The sequence below is a fragment of the Pseudopodoces humilis genome, chromosome 4 (assembly GCF_049639895.1).
Source record: "Pseudopodoces humilis isolate 2021_Gansu_Grassland_sample_001 chromosome 4, ASM4963989v1, whole genome shotgun sequence".
Classification (NCBI taxonomy): domain Eukaryota; kingdom Metazoa; phylum Chordata; class Aves; order Passeriformes; family Paridae; genus Pseudopodoces; species Pseudopodoces humilis.
Genome location: NC_142203.1, coordinates 76,275,806 through 76,292,975, shown reverse-complemented (window position 1 = coordinate 76,292,975; position 17,170 = coordinate 76,275,806). Strand labels below are relative to the sequence as shown.

At 43.6% G+C, this 17,170-nt stretch overlaps 1 protein-coding gene across 9 annotated transcripts in view; it reads left to right on the top strand.

Annotated features, from left to right (window-relative positions):
- Positions 1 to 16,627, top strand: part of DYM (dymeclin) — a 211,971-nt gene extending 195,344 nt beyond the window's left edge. For all 9 annotated transcript variants that reach the window (XM_005528071.3, XM_014257063.2, XM_088054394.1 and 6 more), the window contains one exon: positions 14,130 to 16,627. In XM_005528071.3, coding sequence (XP_005528128.1) covers positions 14,130 to 14,279 — 150 coding nt within the window. In that variant the 3' untranslated portion in view covers positions 14,280 to 16,627. The remainder of the gene's footprint in view (positions 1 to 14,129) is intronic.
- The last annotated feature ends 543 nt before the right edge of the window (positions 16,628 to 17,170 follow it).

The following is a 17,170-nucleotide window of genomic DNA, read 5'->3' as shown; positions in this document are numbered from 1 at the left end:
TCCTGCTGAGGATGATTAGAGATGGAAATGGCTTTTTCCTGGCCAAGCAGAGGTTTTCTCATGTCTGTCATCATCGCTCCTGAGGACTCTGGTGTTGGGATTTGGAGGGCAGCTGGTTTAGACCACCCTGCCTTTTTTGTAGCTGTGGATGTTCTGGAGTATCAGATGATGGTATTGAACCTTAAATCCACGTGGACTTAGGCTGGGTTTATGATAAGGTTGTCATGCTAAACCCACAATCTGTTGAGCTCACATGTTTAACAAAGGCTGATTTGTCTTGACTGTGTCCTCATGTTGACTCCTGTGCCTAAACAAATCCTACTATGCTCCTTTCTACCTGGGTTTTCTCCTTGCCCTCTAAGTTGGAAAAGCCCTCTTAGACCATCGAGTCCAAGCACTCCTCAGCACTGCCAAGGCCACCACTTGCCCATGTCCCCCCAAGAGCCGCAGCCACATGGCTTTTAAACTCCTCCAAGGAAGGGGCAGCTGCAGCTGCACTGGGCAACCTGTGCCAGGGCCTCACCACCCTCACAGCCAAGAATTTCTTCCTAATATCCCATCTAACCCTGCCCTCTGGTAGTTTAAAGCCGTTGCTCTGATGTTTAAAGTGCAGGGAGAGCAACCAAGCTGTGACTCATGAGCTGGGGCTTGAGGACAGACGGTGTAGCAGTGGGGTGAGAATTTCCCATCTTGGTGATGCTGTAGCAACAGCATCCAAAGCTCCACAAGGAAGATTTCCCTTCCTTCACTGCAGCATGTGAGCTATCAAAAACAACATCAAAGACTCTGTTTATAGATAGGAAACCAGAGGCTGGATAGTTCTGGACAGTTCATGGAGGGAAGGTCCTTTGAGTCTACAGGAGACTGGCAGCTCCAAAACATAGAAGGAAATTTTGTGTCTGTGGAGTGGGAGGAGAGCACAGGACTTGAACTTACATGTTGTCCTTGATGTGAGACTCATGAGATCCAAGTGGTGCCTTTAGTTCTAAGCACAGAGTCAGACAGAAAAACTTTATTTGAATTCCTGGTGCTTATCTGCCCCACCAGGACTTGCCAAGCTCCATCCCCCTAAGCTAAGACCAGCAAAGCCTGATAGTTGTCACCAGGGTAAACAATCCTGGCCTGAATGCACAGGGAGGAAGGGGGCAGATATGCTCAATAAGAAAGGAACATAATAGCATTTATGAAAGAATTCCCAAGCCTGAGGTGGGGAGTTCTCTAGAAATGTTTGATTCATGTCCTAAAGACAGTCTTTACCAGAATAAGTCTTAACAAGTGAGGTATCAGTGAAGGCAAACAAATCTGGAAATGCTGTGTCTGAAGCATAGTGAAACAGAAAACACAAGTAATTTTCATTCATTATTGAAACACCAGCTCACTTGGGGCCCTTTTTCAGATTGAGATGGTTGTTTGCATTAGGAAAAAACCACAATTTCACTATAGAAGAATACTACTTTTTTAACTGGTGGCTACATGATGATACCAAGCATACAGATCCCTTTTGGTTGCAATCTGCTCTTGAGTCCCTGTACTGAGACAATCAAGGAGATTGCCCAGTTGGCCAGGGTCAAGATTTGTAAAGATGTCTCTGTACCTTGAAGGAATCCTTGTCTTGCTCATACTTACCCTTTCTCCTTACAACACTGTGTGTCCCTCTATCATTGATAAAGGCAAGTTTTCAATACCTATTTTGAACTTGTTATCACAGCCTTCATCAATATAATGAAATATAGAATAAAATATAGCATAGAATGAGCAACCTAAAAATCCATTTCAGAAAAGGCGTCCTGGTTATTCATTGAGGTCAACTTAACACCACCCCCTTCCCCTAATTTTGATTTGTCTTCACAGAACTCTTAGCATTAGGTCAACTTTTTTTTGTAAAGCTGTGAAGTCCACATTCACAAAATAACTGTGTAAACATACACATTTGGCACCAGCTCCTCGGCTGGCAGTCCTGCCAGAGATAAGGCTGCAGTCTGGCACTGCATGCTATGGCTGGAAATGTCACTTGACATTTCACTCCTCAAGACAAATAAATGGGATTTCCTGCATGCAGCAGGGCAGTGCTGCTCATCTCGCAGCACAGTCTGTCTTTTTGCAGAGGCTTGAAATACTTAAGAAGGGAGTATGTCCACTGGGGTGTACATTTTCCAGTTTGGGGAGATCAGGGAGCCAAAGGTCTGCCGACTCAATAGGGTGTTAGTCAGCACGTCCTGAGCTTCAGGCAGATAAGGGTCCACTTCCTAGGCTGCCCTGATCTGAGAGTTAACAGTTGGTGACAGCGAGTCTGTCTCTGTTCTTAAGTCATTGTTATAATTTTTTGTAATATTTACAGGCCTGGCTCTCTCAGATTAAAAAGTACAAAATCAAAAGGAGGTCTTCCTCCGTGGGCGCTGGGGCCGGGGGAGGATGTTTGGGCTTGGCATTCAGCCCCACCGCCGTGCTGGGTGGGAGGGACCGGGGCAGGATGTCGGCGCAGGCCTCGGCTCTGTGGCTGCTGTGAAGGAAAACTCAAACTTTGTCTAATGACCTTCCAGGAGCCCTCCACACCAGGAAACATGCTGTAAATGTCAGCCCCTAGGATGCAAATCAGAGGTGTTAAGCTCAGCTGGGAGAATGGACCATGTCTCTCTGGTTGATACAAGAAGCCAAGGCCTAGGCAGTGCATCAGCCCTTGTACAGTGATAACAGAGGGGAGCGTAGTCCCAGTTGTCCAAAGGAATGTTCTTTTTGGCTTGGTGGGATGTTTTGGAGGCAGCATTGAACCAGTATGTAGTGAAAGCATGTCTGGGACCTCATCACTGGAAAGGTATGCAAACTGAATCACTGTGCTCTTCTCCTGCCACCTTTTGTGTTGGGGGAATATGTTCTACACAAATAAATGAAAAAACAAAACAACTCTGACATGGTAGTAACTCTGGATTTGGGGTGAAAGAAACAGGCAGATGAAAACAGCATTTTGACCTCTCAATCCCTTGTGGTTCTGCTGGATTATCCCAAGACTGTATTAGAGCAGAGAAGGGTCATATAGGAGTTTGCAAAAGGAAAAATCCTAAAACTGTGAAATGAGTGGAGTTTATACCATCATTGTGCTTCAGTCCCTTCCCAGCTCAGATGTTGAAGAGCAGAGGCGAGTACTGGAAACTCCATGGATGGGTCACAGTCTCCATCAGCAATCACAGTGTGAGACTGAGTCAGATGGCCAAAGCTCCAGCTCCATCTCCAGGGTGGAGGAAGAAAAATCTAACCCTGCTTATGACAAGTCCTATAAGGGGGGTAGGGAGGGATTTATATATAACTGGGTCAGAATATGTACATTGTCCATACAGGATTCCCAAGGTGCATCCCTCTGCCATCAAGGCAGACTGCCACAATGAGCAAGGCTCCAGTGCCTTACCAAAGCACAAAACTGTGAGTTGTGTTCTTAAAGTTCAGTAGGTTCTTTCATTGTCACACATGTATCCAACACCTTCTGCTTGTTTTGTGTTGCTGATTGTGTGGCACGCACCGTGGCGAGAGTTTTGTCTGCGCAACAGTTGTATCTTTGGTGGGAGTAGAAGTCGGGCAGCAGGAGAGGTTTATCTGGAGTTTGTTTCAGGACGGTGGGATGGTGCCGTAGCCTAGGTGGGGCAGCCATCCCGTGATGTTATCTGGAGCACAAAGCATTTCCATGATAAACAACATTCCTTGTATTTTAGACTAGTCTGCTATCAAAGTCAAAACAACTGCTCTGGCTTAAACAGTAGCACTCGCTGCTTGAAATGTAAAATACATAATTGGCTCTAAGATTCATCTAGAGCAGATTCTCCGTGTCTTTTAATATATAGCTATACATATTAGTCTACATGCATTATTCAACAGGGTTATTTTCTCTATAAGCTTCCATAATTTGTACAGTTCATAGACCTTTTTTATTGTTAAAAAAGTTTAAGAAATTATATCAGACTAAAAGTGTGTTACTCGCTTTTCAGAAAATAATTAGCAGATGGTTGCCTCTGACATGAAAAATGGAATATTGTTGGACATTTATAGTATTGGCTTTGTTTTTAAAAAAGGCTGATGAAAGGAATGTAGATCTGTCATTTTTATCCAGAAATTGAAGCATACTTTGTCCAGATACACAACTTAGTTTTTCTCTATTGCCTTCACTTGCAATATCTCTAAGAGGATACTTTGCCTTTCCCACCCCTACCTCATCCTCTTTGAGTTCTTCCACATTGTTGCAAATAATCAAATTACCTGGGAAGAATTATTTTTATCTTTGGCAAGTCATGAACCACAAAAGGTCTTTTTTGTTTTATATAAGGGTTATATAAGGGTTTTCCCACTGACCAGGTGATACTGGGGTCTGAGAGAACCATGAGTTTTTTTGGGAGGGAGCAAAGCATCTCAGGATCTCACAGATCACAGAATCCCAAAATCATTGGGGTTGGAAAAGTCCTCTAAGACCATCAAGTCCAACTATTCCCCCAGCACTGCCAAAGCCATCTGTCATGGTTTTAGCACTAGCTAAAAATCACTAGAATACTTAACTCATTTCTTGCTGTGAGATACAGATTAGGAGAAGGGCAAAACAGGCTTAAAATTTAAAAGTAATAAAGAGAGTTAATTAACAGAACTACAAGAATAAGAAACCAGAATAAAACCTCCAGAACCCTTTTCTCCCCACTCCACTTTTTTCTTTGCCCAACATTGGGCCAAGAAATGCCAATCCATCACACCACCTCTGACCCATGTTCCCAAGAGCCACATCCACACAGCTTTTAAATCTCTCCAGGGATGGTTATCCTCTCCAGATCTGGTTGACTGCAGAACTGATCTTCCCCTGCCTTCTCTTGCTTCCTAGACTTTATAAATGCACTTTCTGTCTTCTGCAGAGTCATCCAAACAGTGCATGTGCATATATGGACTTAGGTCAACTTGAGCTTTTGCCCAATTTGAGACCTTCAAAGACTTGTTCCTCATGAGATGTTCCCAACTGATTCATTGCTGCCAATTTCTTAAACTTCACCTTTTGCACACTTGAAAAGTGGCAGAATTAATAGAATCATAAAATCACTGAATGTTTTCAACTGGAAGGGGCCTTAAAGCTCAGCTTCTTCCAACCCCCTGCCATGGGCAGTGACACCTTCCAGATTGCTCAAATCTCACTCATAAAATTCTAGAAAGAAAGAATTCATCCTTGAATTTTTTTGGCAAACAAAGTGGCATTTTGGGGTTTGGAAAGTCTGCATAAGGTGTAGGGTTTAATTCTGAAGACTTTGGAAATTTATGTATTTCTGAGCCCTTCTTTGAGGGTACTGCTAAAGCATTATGGTCTTAACTGTGAGCTGAGGCATCCAAAATCTAGTTCTAATCTTGTAAGCTTTTGTTAGCAGGTCTGTGAGTCTTCTATATAAAGGTGTCAGTGAATGAGTGATTTCTAAACTCACTTCAGTTTTAACAGAAATGTTTGCTGAAAACATACTGTTTTTCATGGTTGTGTAAAGCCTTGCACATTAATCTAGAGAAGGATGGCTTGCAAGCTGAAGCACAGGAAGCCAGGGCTTAAGCTCATTTGCATCTTCCTTACCGGGGTAAAAATAGGGACTGCTGTTATGAAATGTGCATTTTCTGCAAATCCCATGGTAGGAAAGGCTTACATGTCCACTTCATATCCATAAAAGTTTTGTGAGTTAATAGATTCATCCCCATTTGTGCTTTAGTGGCCCTTAATGCCACTGAGAAATGGGTTCAGGGATTATTCTGTTTTTCAGATTTTAATTCCCTAAATTCAAAAGCATACAAAGGATTTTACTTATTTATCTGAGTGGTCAGTGTATGTACATAACAAGTGCTCCAGTGAGGTCACAATCAGAACTGTTTTTGTCACTTGGGTTTTGTCTCTTCTTGGTTAGGTTTTTTTTTTCCAATGTGAAAAACACCCTTTGTTTGAATTGTTGTCATTTTGAGGTTGCTCATTCTTTGCTCAAATCTATGTTCTTTCTTCTGTAAGGCCACTGTATTTTCTGAGAATTACTGTTCTTTCAGGTTAAGCCGTGAAGTGCATGAAAGTTCTATTTTTTGTTGATGGTACCTCATTTACACATCCTGCCTTCATCCTCATGCTTCAAGTGTAATTACGTACATCAATCTCTTTCTCTTTTTATTTATAAAGCCAAAATATATTGTATTTTCTGTGGTGTTGTAAATGTAGTGTTCCTGTTGTTTTCTGTCTCCATGGTCTGACAACAAGTCTGGCTCCTGGCTGTTAAGCAGTCCTTTTGGAAATGTTCTGGAAAGATCTGTGTCCATCTAAACAACGTGGCATAGAGAACAATCCTGACAGGGCAAGCAAATTCTAATTAGAGCTGTAAATCCTTGCACTGTGACTATAAATGTATAATGCATAAAATGTATGTAGAGAGTAATGATACTTAACAGTGTGTCGTGTGTAGGTTGGGTTCAGACTTTCATCTTGGTAATCTTTTCCTCCCATTCCAAAATTTCTTCAGGTAGACACAGGATCTCTGAAGCTAAGAAGGGATCCTGTTTTTTCTCAAACTAAGGGATTAAGGGACTTTCACAGAATCCTAGAATAGTTTAAATTAGAAGGAAGCTTAAAGCTCATCGCATTCCAATTCCCTGCCATGGACAGGGACACCTTCCAGTGTCCCAGGCTGCTCCAAGCCCTGTCCAGCCTGGCCTTGGACACTGCAGGGATCCAGGGGCAGCCCCAGCTGCTCTGGGCACCCTGTGCCAGGGCCTGCCCACCCTCCCAGCCAGCAATTCCTTCCCAATATCCCAGCTGGGCCTGCCCTCTGGCACTGGGAAGCCATTGCCTGTGTGCTGTCCCTGCAGGCCTTGTCCCCAGTCCCTGGGCAGCTCTCCTGGAGCCCCTTTAGGCCCTGCCAGGGGCTCTCAGCTCTCCCTGGAGCCTTCTCTTGTGCAGGGGAGCAGCCCCAGCTCTCCCAGGCTGTCCTTATAGCTGCTGACCAGTGGTCCATTTTATTTTCTGTGCTGTCTAGAATCAGCCCAAAGTCCAGGTGTTTCTCATGTGGACCAAACAGATCCTGAAATGGGTACCTGGCCTTGTCCTAAGTTCAGATATATACATTTATACAGAGCTTCTAGAATCTGTACAAATTAACACCCTGGTATGAGGACAAAAATGGCACAATTTGGGGCTATTGACATTTATCAGCAATATTCCTTTCCCGGAAGGAAAAGAAACAAGTGTATTTGTGTTTGCATCTTTGAATTTCTAGGACTTTAAAGCTCTCATTATTTGCCATTCTATTCCAGACAGAACCCTGCAAAGCTTTGTGCCCTGGCAGGTTTGCCACAAATATTTAATTCATTTAAATCATTGTGTTTCTACCAATAATTATCTAGGCAGAGCTGTTTGACTGATTTTTCTGAAAATGACCGGGCTTCTCAGTACTCTATAAAAAAATTAGTAATTGCTGAACTCTGACCAGAGGCACGTCTGCTCCTCTGGCAGTAGTTCACATCTGACACTGAAAATTCACTGCTGAGCATTTATTTTCCTGCAGCTGTGGTTGTACAAAGCTTTCCTCAAAGAGATCTGAAAACAGAAATCGCATATCAGTGAAACTTGCTCAAACTCTCTCATCACTCTCTGTAGATGAACTCCCCTATCCTCCTGGACCTGGAAGATTGTGATCCATTAGAATGTGGGATTCCTGGTTATGGAATTTTACTCCCTGGGAACAATGCTGTTGTCTACTACAGCTTGTGTAGTTGCTTAAAGCTTCATAATTCAATTTTTATTATAAATAATACTGTATTTAATATATATTTATTAAATAATATATAATATACTTATTATATTTAGCTTGTGCACAGGTGGTTTTGAACCTCCTGAACTTAGCTTGAGTTTTCTATTTCTTTTTCAACCTCCCTTCCTGAGCCCCCATTTTCTTCACTGTCTTTCTGTTTGCACCTATTCCTTAGGCCGATCTCTGAACAAGATGTGTGTCTCACACTCAGTCTAGCACATTTCCTGTTTGCTTCCTTCATCTCCTCACCATCATCCTCTATGCTATGAGCCCGAGGAGGAGAAAAAAGATGGTATCAGGCAGGTGTGGTGTAGCCCATACTGATACTTCACCAAAGCCACACAGACTTTCTGTCTGAAGCCAAAGAGAAGCACCGCAGACATGAACAGAACCCGAGAAAGATGAAACGGCCTTACCGCCCCTCAAGAATTAAGTAATTGCAAAAATTCAATCTGTCAGTATCTTGGAGCAAGCACTAAGGTATTTTCTTCCACAAATTGTGGTCTGTTAAAGAACTCAAGTCCATATATTTATATAAAACCCAAATATATCAATGTTTCCATATGTATCTGTGTATCCATACCATGAACAGTGTACCAGGCATGATTGTTGAGTTGTTTTCGATATCCTTGGCCATTAATTTGACTTACATTAGTATTTTGGGGACCAGATTTACAAGTGGTGTTGAGGACTTGGCAGACAAGTGCAGGTGTCATTCCTTTGCCCAAAATCCTCACAGATTGGTATGTTTGGTGCAAGGCAGGTTTTAGGGACAATCCTTGCTGGGGTAAATATTCATTATAGACATTACAGTAGAGGCTTGGTACAGTGCTGAACCTGAGCCCTCTTTTTTTACTTTGCCATTTGATGTATTTTGCTAATGAGGTCCAATCCTACAGATGCTCTGCAGGCAATACTGCTATATTTAGCTGAAACAATATGAAACACATAATTTGCCATCAGGTCATTAGGTTACCAAACAGGATTCATGGTAAGCTTTTCAAAAACAGAGAAATCCCATTTTCAGAAAGACTTTGAAGCTTTGGATTGATGTAAAGTTCACATGAATTTGACTCTCAAATGTGTTCAGACTCCTTTGAAAACAGCATTTCTCTACTCAAAGAGTCACCTGCTTTTGAAAATACTGATTTGTGCTTGATTGCTGTTTCAGAAACCAGGGTTTCCAACCAGAACTTGAGGAAAAGAGAGTTCTCCTGTTCTTTATTAATCCAGCTCTTTAATTTCTTTATTTTCCATAGTGACTGCCCCGTATCTTTGATGAATGCTGCTTTTCATCCAGCAGAACATTTAGATCAGGGAAGAAGCAAAGACATTGCCCTTAAATCTTCCCTTGCCTGCATTATCTGAGTGGAGATCATCCACTGACAGAACACTGTAGCCTGAACAGCTCTGAGGGTTCATTTGGAGGGAGGTAGATGTTTTATTTAATGTATGGCTCAAGCCATACATTGTAGCTCAGATACCGCTGCACTGCTTGGAGCAGGACCAGGTGCTGCTCGCTGGCCGTGATGTTCTCTTCCTCAACGTTAACTGAAAAAAACCCAAACAAAAAAAAAGCAAAAAACAACCCCCCCCCCAAAAAAAAATAACCAAAGCAAAACAAAAAAAAACCCCACCAAAACCCAACTCCACAGTGTTGTTGAACTTCTCCGATGGGGGAGTTACTGCAGTTCAGTTCTGTGTTCATCAGACTTCCCGTGGTTTTTCATCAAACCATGTGATTGACAATGCAGACAGTCTGCAAAGTTCTCGGTCTGTCTCGTTTGTACCCTCGTCCCAACCACTAAATCTGACTTCTGCTTTGTCTGGCAGAAGAAAACAAGATAGGGTGATGTGGTGGGGTGATTCACCGGAGCTGATAAGTGGTGTCTGTATTTAAACGGTGCCGTTCAAACCGTAATGTCACCTCTGTCTCTTGTATTTTCAAGGACTTTCTCAGGCTGGTTTATTTTAAACTATCTGGGGTTGTCTGTCCCTGTAAGGGGTGGAAAGAAATGCAAATAATTGCTCCAAAGGACCTGTTTATGTCAAGGCAAGGAGTTTGGTAACTTAAATAGTGAATATTGATCAAAAAAGGGTTTGGGCTGGGAGAGACCTTAAAGCTTATCTCATACAACCCCCTGCCATGGGCAGGAACACCTTCCAGTGTCCCAGGCTGCTCCAAGCCCTGTCCAGCCTGGCCTTGGGCACTGCAGGGATCCAGGGGCAGCCCCAGCTGCTCTGGGCACCCTGTGCCAGGGCCTGCCCACCCTCCCAGCCAGCAATTCCTTCCCAATATCCCAGCTGGGCCTGCCCTCTGGCACTGGGAAGCCATTGCCTGTGTGCTGTCCCTGCAGGCCTTGTCCCCAGTCCCTGGGCAGCTCTCCTGGAGCCCCTTTAGGCCCTGCCAGGGGCTCTCAGCTCTCCCTGGAGCCTTCTCTTGTGCAGGGGAGCAGCCCCAGCTCTCCCAGGCTGGCTCCAGAGCACAGGGGCTTCATCTTTCAACACCATCCATCCAAACAAACAGGGCAGTGACACAGTGAAGGAAAAAAAGGGATGATTCATCCCATGCCAGAGCTTTTCCTCTGTCATTAAGATTGCCATTTAAGATGCATTATCATGGTCTCCCTTTTTAAGTGGTGCTACAAATGAGGTTCATTGGAGTGTCACCAGCTAGAGTACCAGTGTCTTTCCAGGAGTAAGCTGGGCACAACAGCAGCAAGGCAGAAGAAAATAGATTAGTGCACTGCAGGTTTGATGTGCCACTTTGGGAAATTTGTTAACCATGATAAAGCAGTGCTGGCTGGATTATTAGTGGCAGTGCCCTGAGACCCATGTGGCCTGATTGGTTTACAGTGTCACTTGTATGTCTGCAGCACATGCAGGGCCCAGGATCACACAGGTGATCTGGATCTCTCATTTGAATCAGGACATACAGCAGACAAATGGCACAAATATGAATGTAAACATTCCTTGGACTGTCACCTGAAAACCTTGAAAAGCTTTTTATAAACCTTTAAGCTTTTTGGCATCAATCAAGCTTTTTACATCGTGTTTAAATCCTGCTGTTACAAATAGTTACAAAGTCACTCTCATAAAGAAGAAACTTTTGATGATTTTGTTTGTTAACAAGTTCTGTTTTCAGTGAACACCCTGCTGGTGAAACAGTGTGGGAAGTTTTTTATCTCAGTAGTGAATGGCTGCCACAGTTAATCTTGCAAGTTACATCATAGAATCATTGAGGTTGGAAAAGCCCTCTAAGATCATTGAGTTCAAACATTAACTCAGCAGCACTGTGTTCACTAATAAACCATATTCCCAAGTGCTACATCCACACCCCAAAGATGCTGGTGCAGTTCTCTCCATGCTGGGCCTCTAGGATTTCTCATTTTAAATGAATGAGAAAACATGGCCAGCACACAGCTGTGGGTCATTGCAGTCATGTAAAGAATGTGGGTTTGAATTGCTGGCCTGGAATTCTAATTTTTCATGTCTCATCAGCAATGCATTGAGCTGTCCTGAGCCTGCTGTTCAGGTAGACCATCAAAAATCCATTGCTCCTGCCATTATCTACATTCTTTTTATATAGACTCAATCAAAATTGTGTATATGTAGTGGCAGGGTGTATTACTGCTCTCCTTAAAAATCTCATTCTTCTTTTCTGCATTTCCAAGATATCCCCACAGGCTGTTCAAAGCACATGTTGAGTGTCAGAGGGTCCAGGCTGACTGCAGTGAGTTACAGCCTTTAATCTGAAATTGATTATTAAATTGCTACAGTACGATCACAATAAATGGCAACATCGATCAGCCTGAAGAGAGGCTGAATAATAAAATCAATGCATGGCTTATTGCCTGAAAATATGAATGCTACCTGAGCTGTTTTATACTGCCCTTCCAGCTGAGAGATAATGGGATAGTAAGACCTGAGCATCTCAGATGCAGCTTTTGGAATTTCTGATGTAATTTTGCCAACTATTTTAAGGCTGAAGATGTTTGTTAGGCTGCACAAGTGCCCAAGAATGATCCCAGGCTACTGCCACTAATGTTTGCAAAGCCAGTAGCTACATCTGTGACCTGAAGGTGGGGAAAAAAAAAAAAGTTGCCTGTGTTTAATTCAACTCAAATTAGCATGTCTAATCACTTTCCCCTTACTTTCCTCCCAGAAGGGCTACCATGGGCTGCATCCCTGGTGTGCAGCCACCCCTGGGGTGAAGAGTGGCAGCTGTGTAAGACTTTCCTCTGTCTGGAAGTGTTGCCATGGTGTAATCGTGAGGTTGAACCATTCATTCTGCTGATGCAGTGCTGCACAGAACACGCTCCTGTCTACACTGACCACAAGCCAGGAAGTTTTGGAAGGAAGTGGGGAAGATTACACTGAGGATAAGCAGAGTAGAATGTCAGTTTTTTAAAAAAAAATAAATACTAATGAAAATATACATGAGGGCTTAGTTGGGGGGTGACAGAGGGGACAGCTTGAGAATTTGGAACCGAGTTGGGAAGGGATAGAGAATGTCAGTGAAAAGGAGGGTCGCACAAGGCTGATGAGAAAAAGGTTGAGTGAGTACAAAAGAGGAAAGTGTGCTAAAGAGAGAGGATAAGGATGTAGTGGAAGGGAGTTGGCATGGTAGTAGGCTGGGAGATTGGAAGTGCAAGATGGGGGTGAGTATGGGTGTAAGGTACCTAAGAATGAGAAAACCAAAGTGATGCACAAGATTAAACAGGCTGGTCAAAACAGACTTGGAAAAGAGAGGTGGTAGAAAGTGGTTTAAATGCACAAAATGGCTGTGGGAGAGTTCTCTACCACAAACTGAATGTCTGACACAGGAAATTAAATTTGCTGATGTACCTTTTTGATTGTGAGCTTTGAACTCAACAGGAGTTAGATTCAGAAGAGCCTTTAACAACTTTGCTTTTTAGCTGCATCACTTCCTTGAACAGAGATAGTGCAGCATCCTTTAGGTAGGAAAAGGCCTCCAAGATCTTGGAGTCCAGCTGTTATCCCAGCACTTGCAAGGCCACCACTAACCCTTGTTCCCAGGTACCACATCCATGATTTCAACAGCTTTTCTGCAAGTTTCCGTGTTTTCTGACTCCAAGAATACAAATAACATGGGAGCATAGAAGTTAAGTACCTAACCCTGAAAACCAAGGGTCCAAGAAATGCCCCCTCAAACGAGACTGATCCAGCCAGAATTCTTGTACCCTTAAGGCAAGGAAACAGGGCACTGAGCTCAAGAACTAGGATAGGGAATCCCTTCATTATTAATGGGCAAAGAGGCTCCTTAGCCATTGCTGTGCTTGTTCTGATCATGTCACACGGTAGCATTTATTCTTAGTCTTAGCCACAGCCTTATAAATAATAAAATGGGTCATGTTTTATCTTACCCCAGTGATCACTGTAATGCGGCTTTTGCCTGAGACTCTGCCAAGCTCAGACACAGGCAACATTTAGAAGTGGATAAAATGAAGAGCACAGTACAAAAGTAGTCTCAGCTCTTTCCAAAATACATTCTTACCAAGAGTGAACCTGGTGGGTTTGCAGTGTGCACTGCTTTGGGAGGGAAAAAATGAGAAAAATGGGAACTTAAGGTTGCAGCATGTCTGTCTCTTCTGTCTGGTGACTAGGGACAGGACTCAGAGAATGGCTGGAGCTGTGCCAGGGAGGTTCAGGTGGGATACCAGGGAAAGATTCTTCCCTCAGAGGGTGCTGGCATTGCCCAGGCTCCCCAGGAAATGGGAACAGCCCCAAGGCTGCCAGAGCTCCTGGATAGTTTGGATACTGCTCCCAGGGGTGCACAGGGTGGGATTGTTGGGGTGTCTGTGCAGGGCCAGGAGCTGGACTGGAGGATCCTTGGGGTTCCTTTCCAACTTGGGATATTCTGTGATCCTCTGATATCACAAACTGTGTTTATTCTTTCAGCCTTTTCAGAGGATTCTCCTGCAAAGAAGCCAAGTACAATTAATTGCAAAACGTTTTTAAGGAAAAATGCAATAGATAGGTCTGTACATGCACAAGCAAGAAGGCTTTTGGGGGCTGCTAAAAATGAGTTTTCCTTAAGACCTTTTTGTTTTGTAAAGGATTCATGTGTTTAGTCTCTTAACAGACAAATGGATTGTGACCAACTGTAAAAGGCTTGAATACAATATGCTAATGTAGCATTTGATTCAAAGAAGAAATTATAAATGATCTCTTTATCCTATAAATATTTTCCTTGGGTTCTAATGGTTTAGTTCCTTCCATTATTTTTTTCACCAAACCTCTTTCTTCAGTGCTTACGTGGGCTATGTGTTTGCAAGCTGACATGCAAACCTTCCCTCACTGGACTCTGGCTTCTTGTTGCAGAAGTTCCCTGAGCTGAAGTTCAAGTACGTGGAGGAGGAGCAGCCTGAGGAGTTCTTCATCCCCTACGTGTGGTCCCTGGTGTACAACTCTGCCGTGGCCCTGTACTGGAACCCCCGTGACATCCAGCTCTTCACCATGGACTCAGGCTGAGGGACACCCCTGCCAGGCCAGCCCCACTCCGTCTTACAGGAATTGAACCTCTGCACCTCTTCCAACCTGACCCCCTCCAACTGACCCCTCCGACCCCAGAGCCAGTGTCCAGCCTCATGCTGGGACAGACTGGTGTGGGGCACCGATGGCTTGTAGGCAACCTTGTGTTTATAGTCCATAACCTAGAGCTTGTTTGATGAAAATGAGGCCTTACACATGGGGTATGATGTTACTACCAACCACAAACCTGATCGTCCTTTTAACTAAACGGGCTAATTGAGATTGCAGGCTTTGATTTGGAAGCAGCGTTTGTATTTTTGGCTCTTTCGAGTGGGCAGCTTCCTTGGTTCAAGCTTTTTATGGTCTGTTGGATGCTGCCGTGGGTTGCTCATTACCTAATCCCGTGTTTTCACTCACAGCCCTTCATTTCTGTGGCACTGTCAAGGCTGCAGCCCTTAAATTGCTGTCTGCACTGTCATCCGAGGGAACTAAGCAAGCAGCATCTTAATCAGGTTAGCTCCCAGGCAGATTCAAAACACTTGATTTAGATGTTTGTGGGAGGATTTTCTATAGCAAGTCTTTTGTTGTTGTTGTTGTTTGACTGGCAAATACTCTCCAGAGGGCAAGAAACACCTGCTTTCAGAGTCAGGTCCCTTACAGACTTGTTTTTCTGTGCTCCTCTGCAAAATTGTTCCTGGAAATTGAACGTGTAAGGAAAGGGGGGTAAAAAAAGTCCAAAGAAAATAATTACAAGATTGTAAAATAGACCAGTGTCCTGTAAACCTGTGCGTAATGGTGACAGTGTGTTTTGGGGATCCTTGACAAAGCTCTGTGTTGAAAATCTCCTGTTGGCTTTTAAAGTTTTATGGCAGAAATATAAATTTATCTGAATGTAGGATACTACTCTCTTTCTTTGTTGTTTTCAAGTGCCCTTTCCTGATATACCTGTTTCACCAGTGGGAAAAACTAAAGAAGTGGTGTGATTTTGAAAGAAATCTCATTTTTCAAAGTGGGGATCATATTTTGGGGATGCCTATTGCACACACGTGCACCCACTCTCCTTGTCCCACGTGCTGCTGTGTGGGGGACTGTCACCAGTACATTGCATGCCAAAACTTCCATTTTGAGGAATTGGTTCCTGAAGATGCGTGGCAACCCTCTGTACTCACTGCCTGCTCCAGCATGTTCTGTTTGTTGACCTGAGGAATCGGGTGCGTTTGCTTTCAGAAAGTCCTTTGAATGGCTTTAAATAGAATTTCTTGCACCGTTTCATCCCTCTGAAGGATATGCTAAGATTGTACTTTTTATCTGCTTATTTAGAGACAGAAGTCCATTTGAGTCCTACACAAATGGAGATGCTGGCATATTAAAAAAAAAAAAAAAAAAAAAAAAAAAAAAAAAGCTTTCCAAATTTATTTAAGTGTAGCTGCAAAGGGATATATACAGCCCACAAGCATTTAGGACTTTGAAATGGCAGAAGCTTTTGAGAAAATAGAATGGTAAGACTGGAGATGCAGTGTTTTCGTAGGCAAATAGGAGAAATGAATGAACCATGACTGAGCTGCACATAAGTTGATCTGTATTTTGGATTTATTCTGTTTTGTTTTGGTCTTTGAGCAAACGTCAAAAGGGGATAACTATTCTTGGTTACTGTAGTGATTTGTAATTTTGTCTTTATTAAAAGACTAAGAGTGTTTGTGATTCAACAGGGCTGCCCAGATTTGGAAAGGTCAGTCTGAAGATGCACTTTTAAACTGTGGATTTTAAAGCTGCTGGGCTGGCTCAGTGTTCATCTGTTTTAAACACCCCAGGGTGAGCAGAAGCAGAGAGGCCCTGCCAGGGCAGACACTGCTGAGACAGGTGTCAGACTGCAGAAAACCTGATTTGTCTGTGAAAGGGCTTTTTAAAGAGAGGGGCACATAAAGTAGCAAACTGATAGAATAGGTCAAACAGCTGCTGAACCAACATCAGTGTCACGCAGAAAATTATCTCACTGTCCTCCCGTTGTGGTGACACTGAAATGCAGAGGGTTTGTTCTGATGGCATAATTTCCTTGTGTGTTTCATGAAATGCCCTGCTCCCAGGTCCCAGCTGGTTTGGAAAAGCTGTAGTTACCACCTAAAGCCAAAACAGCAGAGCCAGACCAAGATTTAGGCAGAAATCCATGCTGGCCCCGTTGGCTCTCCCAAGAGCTGGAGCGTGATGTGGGCCTGGCAGTATCCTGACATCTGCAGTCTGGTACGGTCACAAATACTCTGTTTTTCCTTCACCTTAGGGATCCTTTTCATTTCTTTGTGTGAAAGATTTATTATGCGTAATTACAAAAATAAAAAAGATAAAACAGTAAATATGGGGTGGTGTGGTTTATGTCACAGGTCTTGGCGTGGTCCTCAGGCCCAACCTGATCAAGGTTTTATCATGTCCTTCATGATGTGCAGTTAAGAAGAATGTAATTTTATTTATTGTATAAAGTAAATCAGTGTCCAAGTCAGTGTCTGGTAAAAGAAGGAACACGTCATGCTGCAGTGTCACATGGAATGTCACTTCTTGCCAGCTCAGCTTTAATGGTCGCAGTGGCCATGACCTGGAGGGGCACTGAGACATGGAGTCATGGCAGGAAGCAGAGGAGGGACAGAGTTGTCCACACAAGACCTCAGCTTCTCATTCCTGTCCATTTCAACTGATGGTCTCTCTGGTTTTGGGGTGTGTGATGGGTGTTGCACCAGGACCTTCTCCTGACCATGCTGGTATTTGGGGTGGCCTACCTGTGGCCTTCCAGTACCTGAAGGTACTGACAGGAGAGCTGGAGAGAGACTTTGGAAAGGGGCCTGGAGGGACAGGACACAGGCAGTGGCTTCCCAGTGCCAGAGGGCAGGCCCAGCTGGGATATT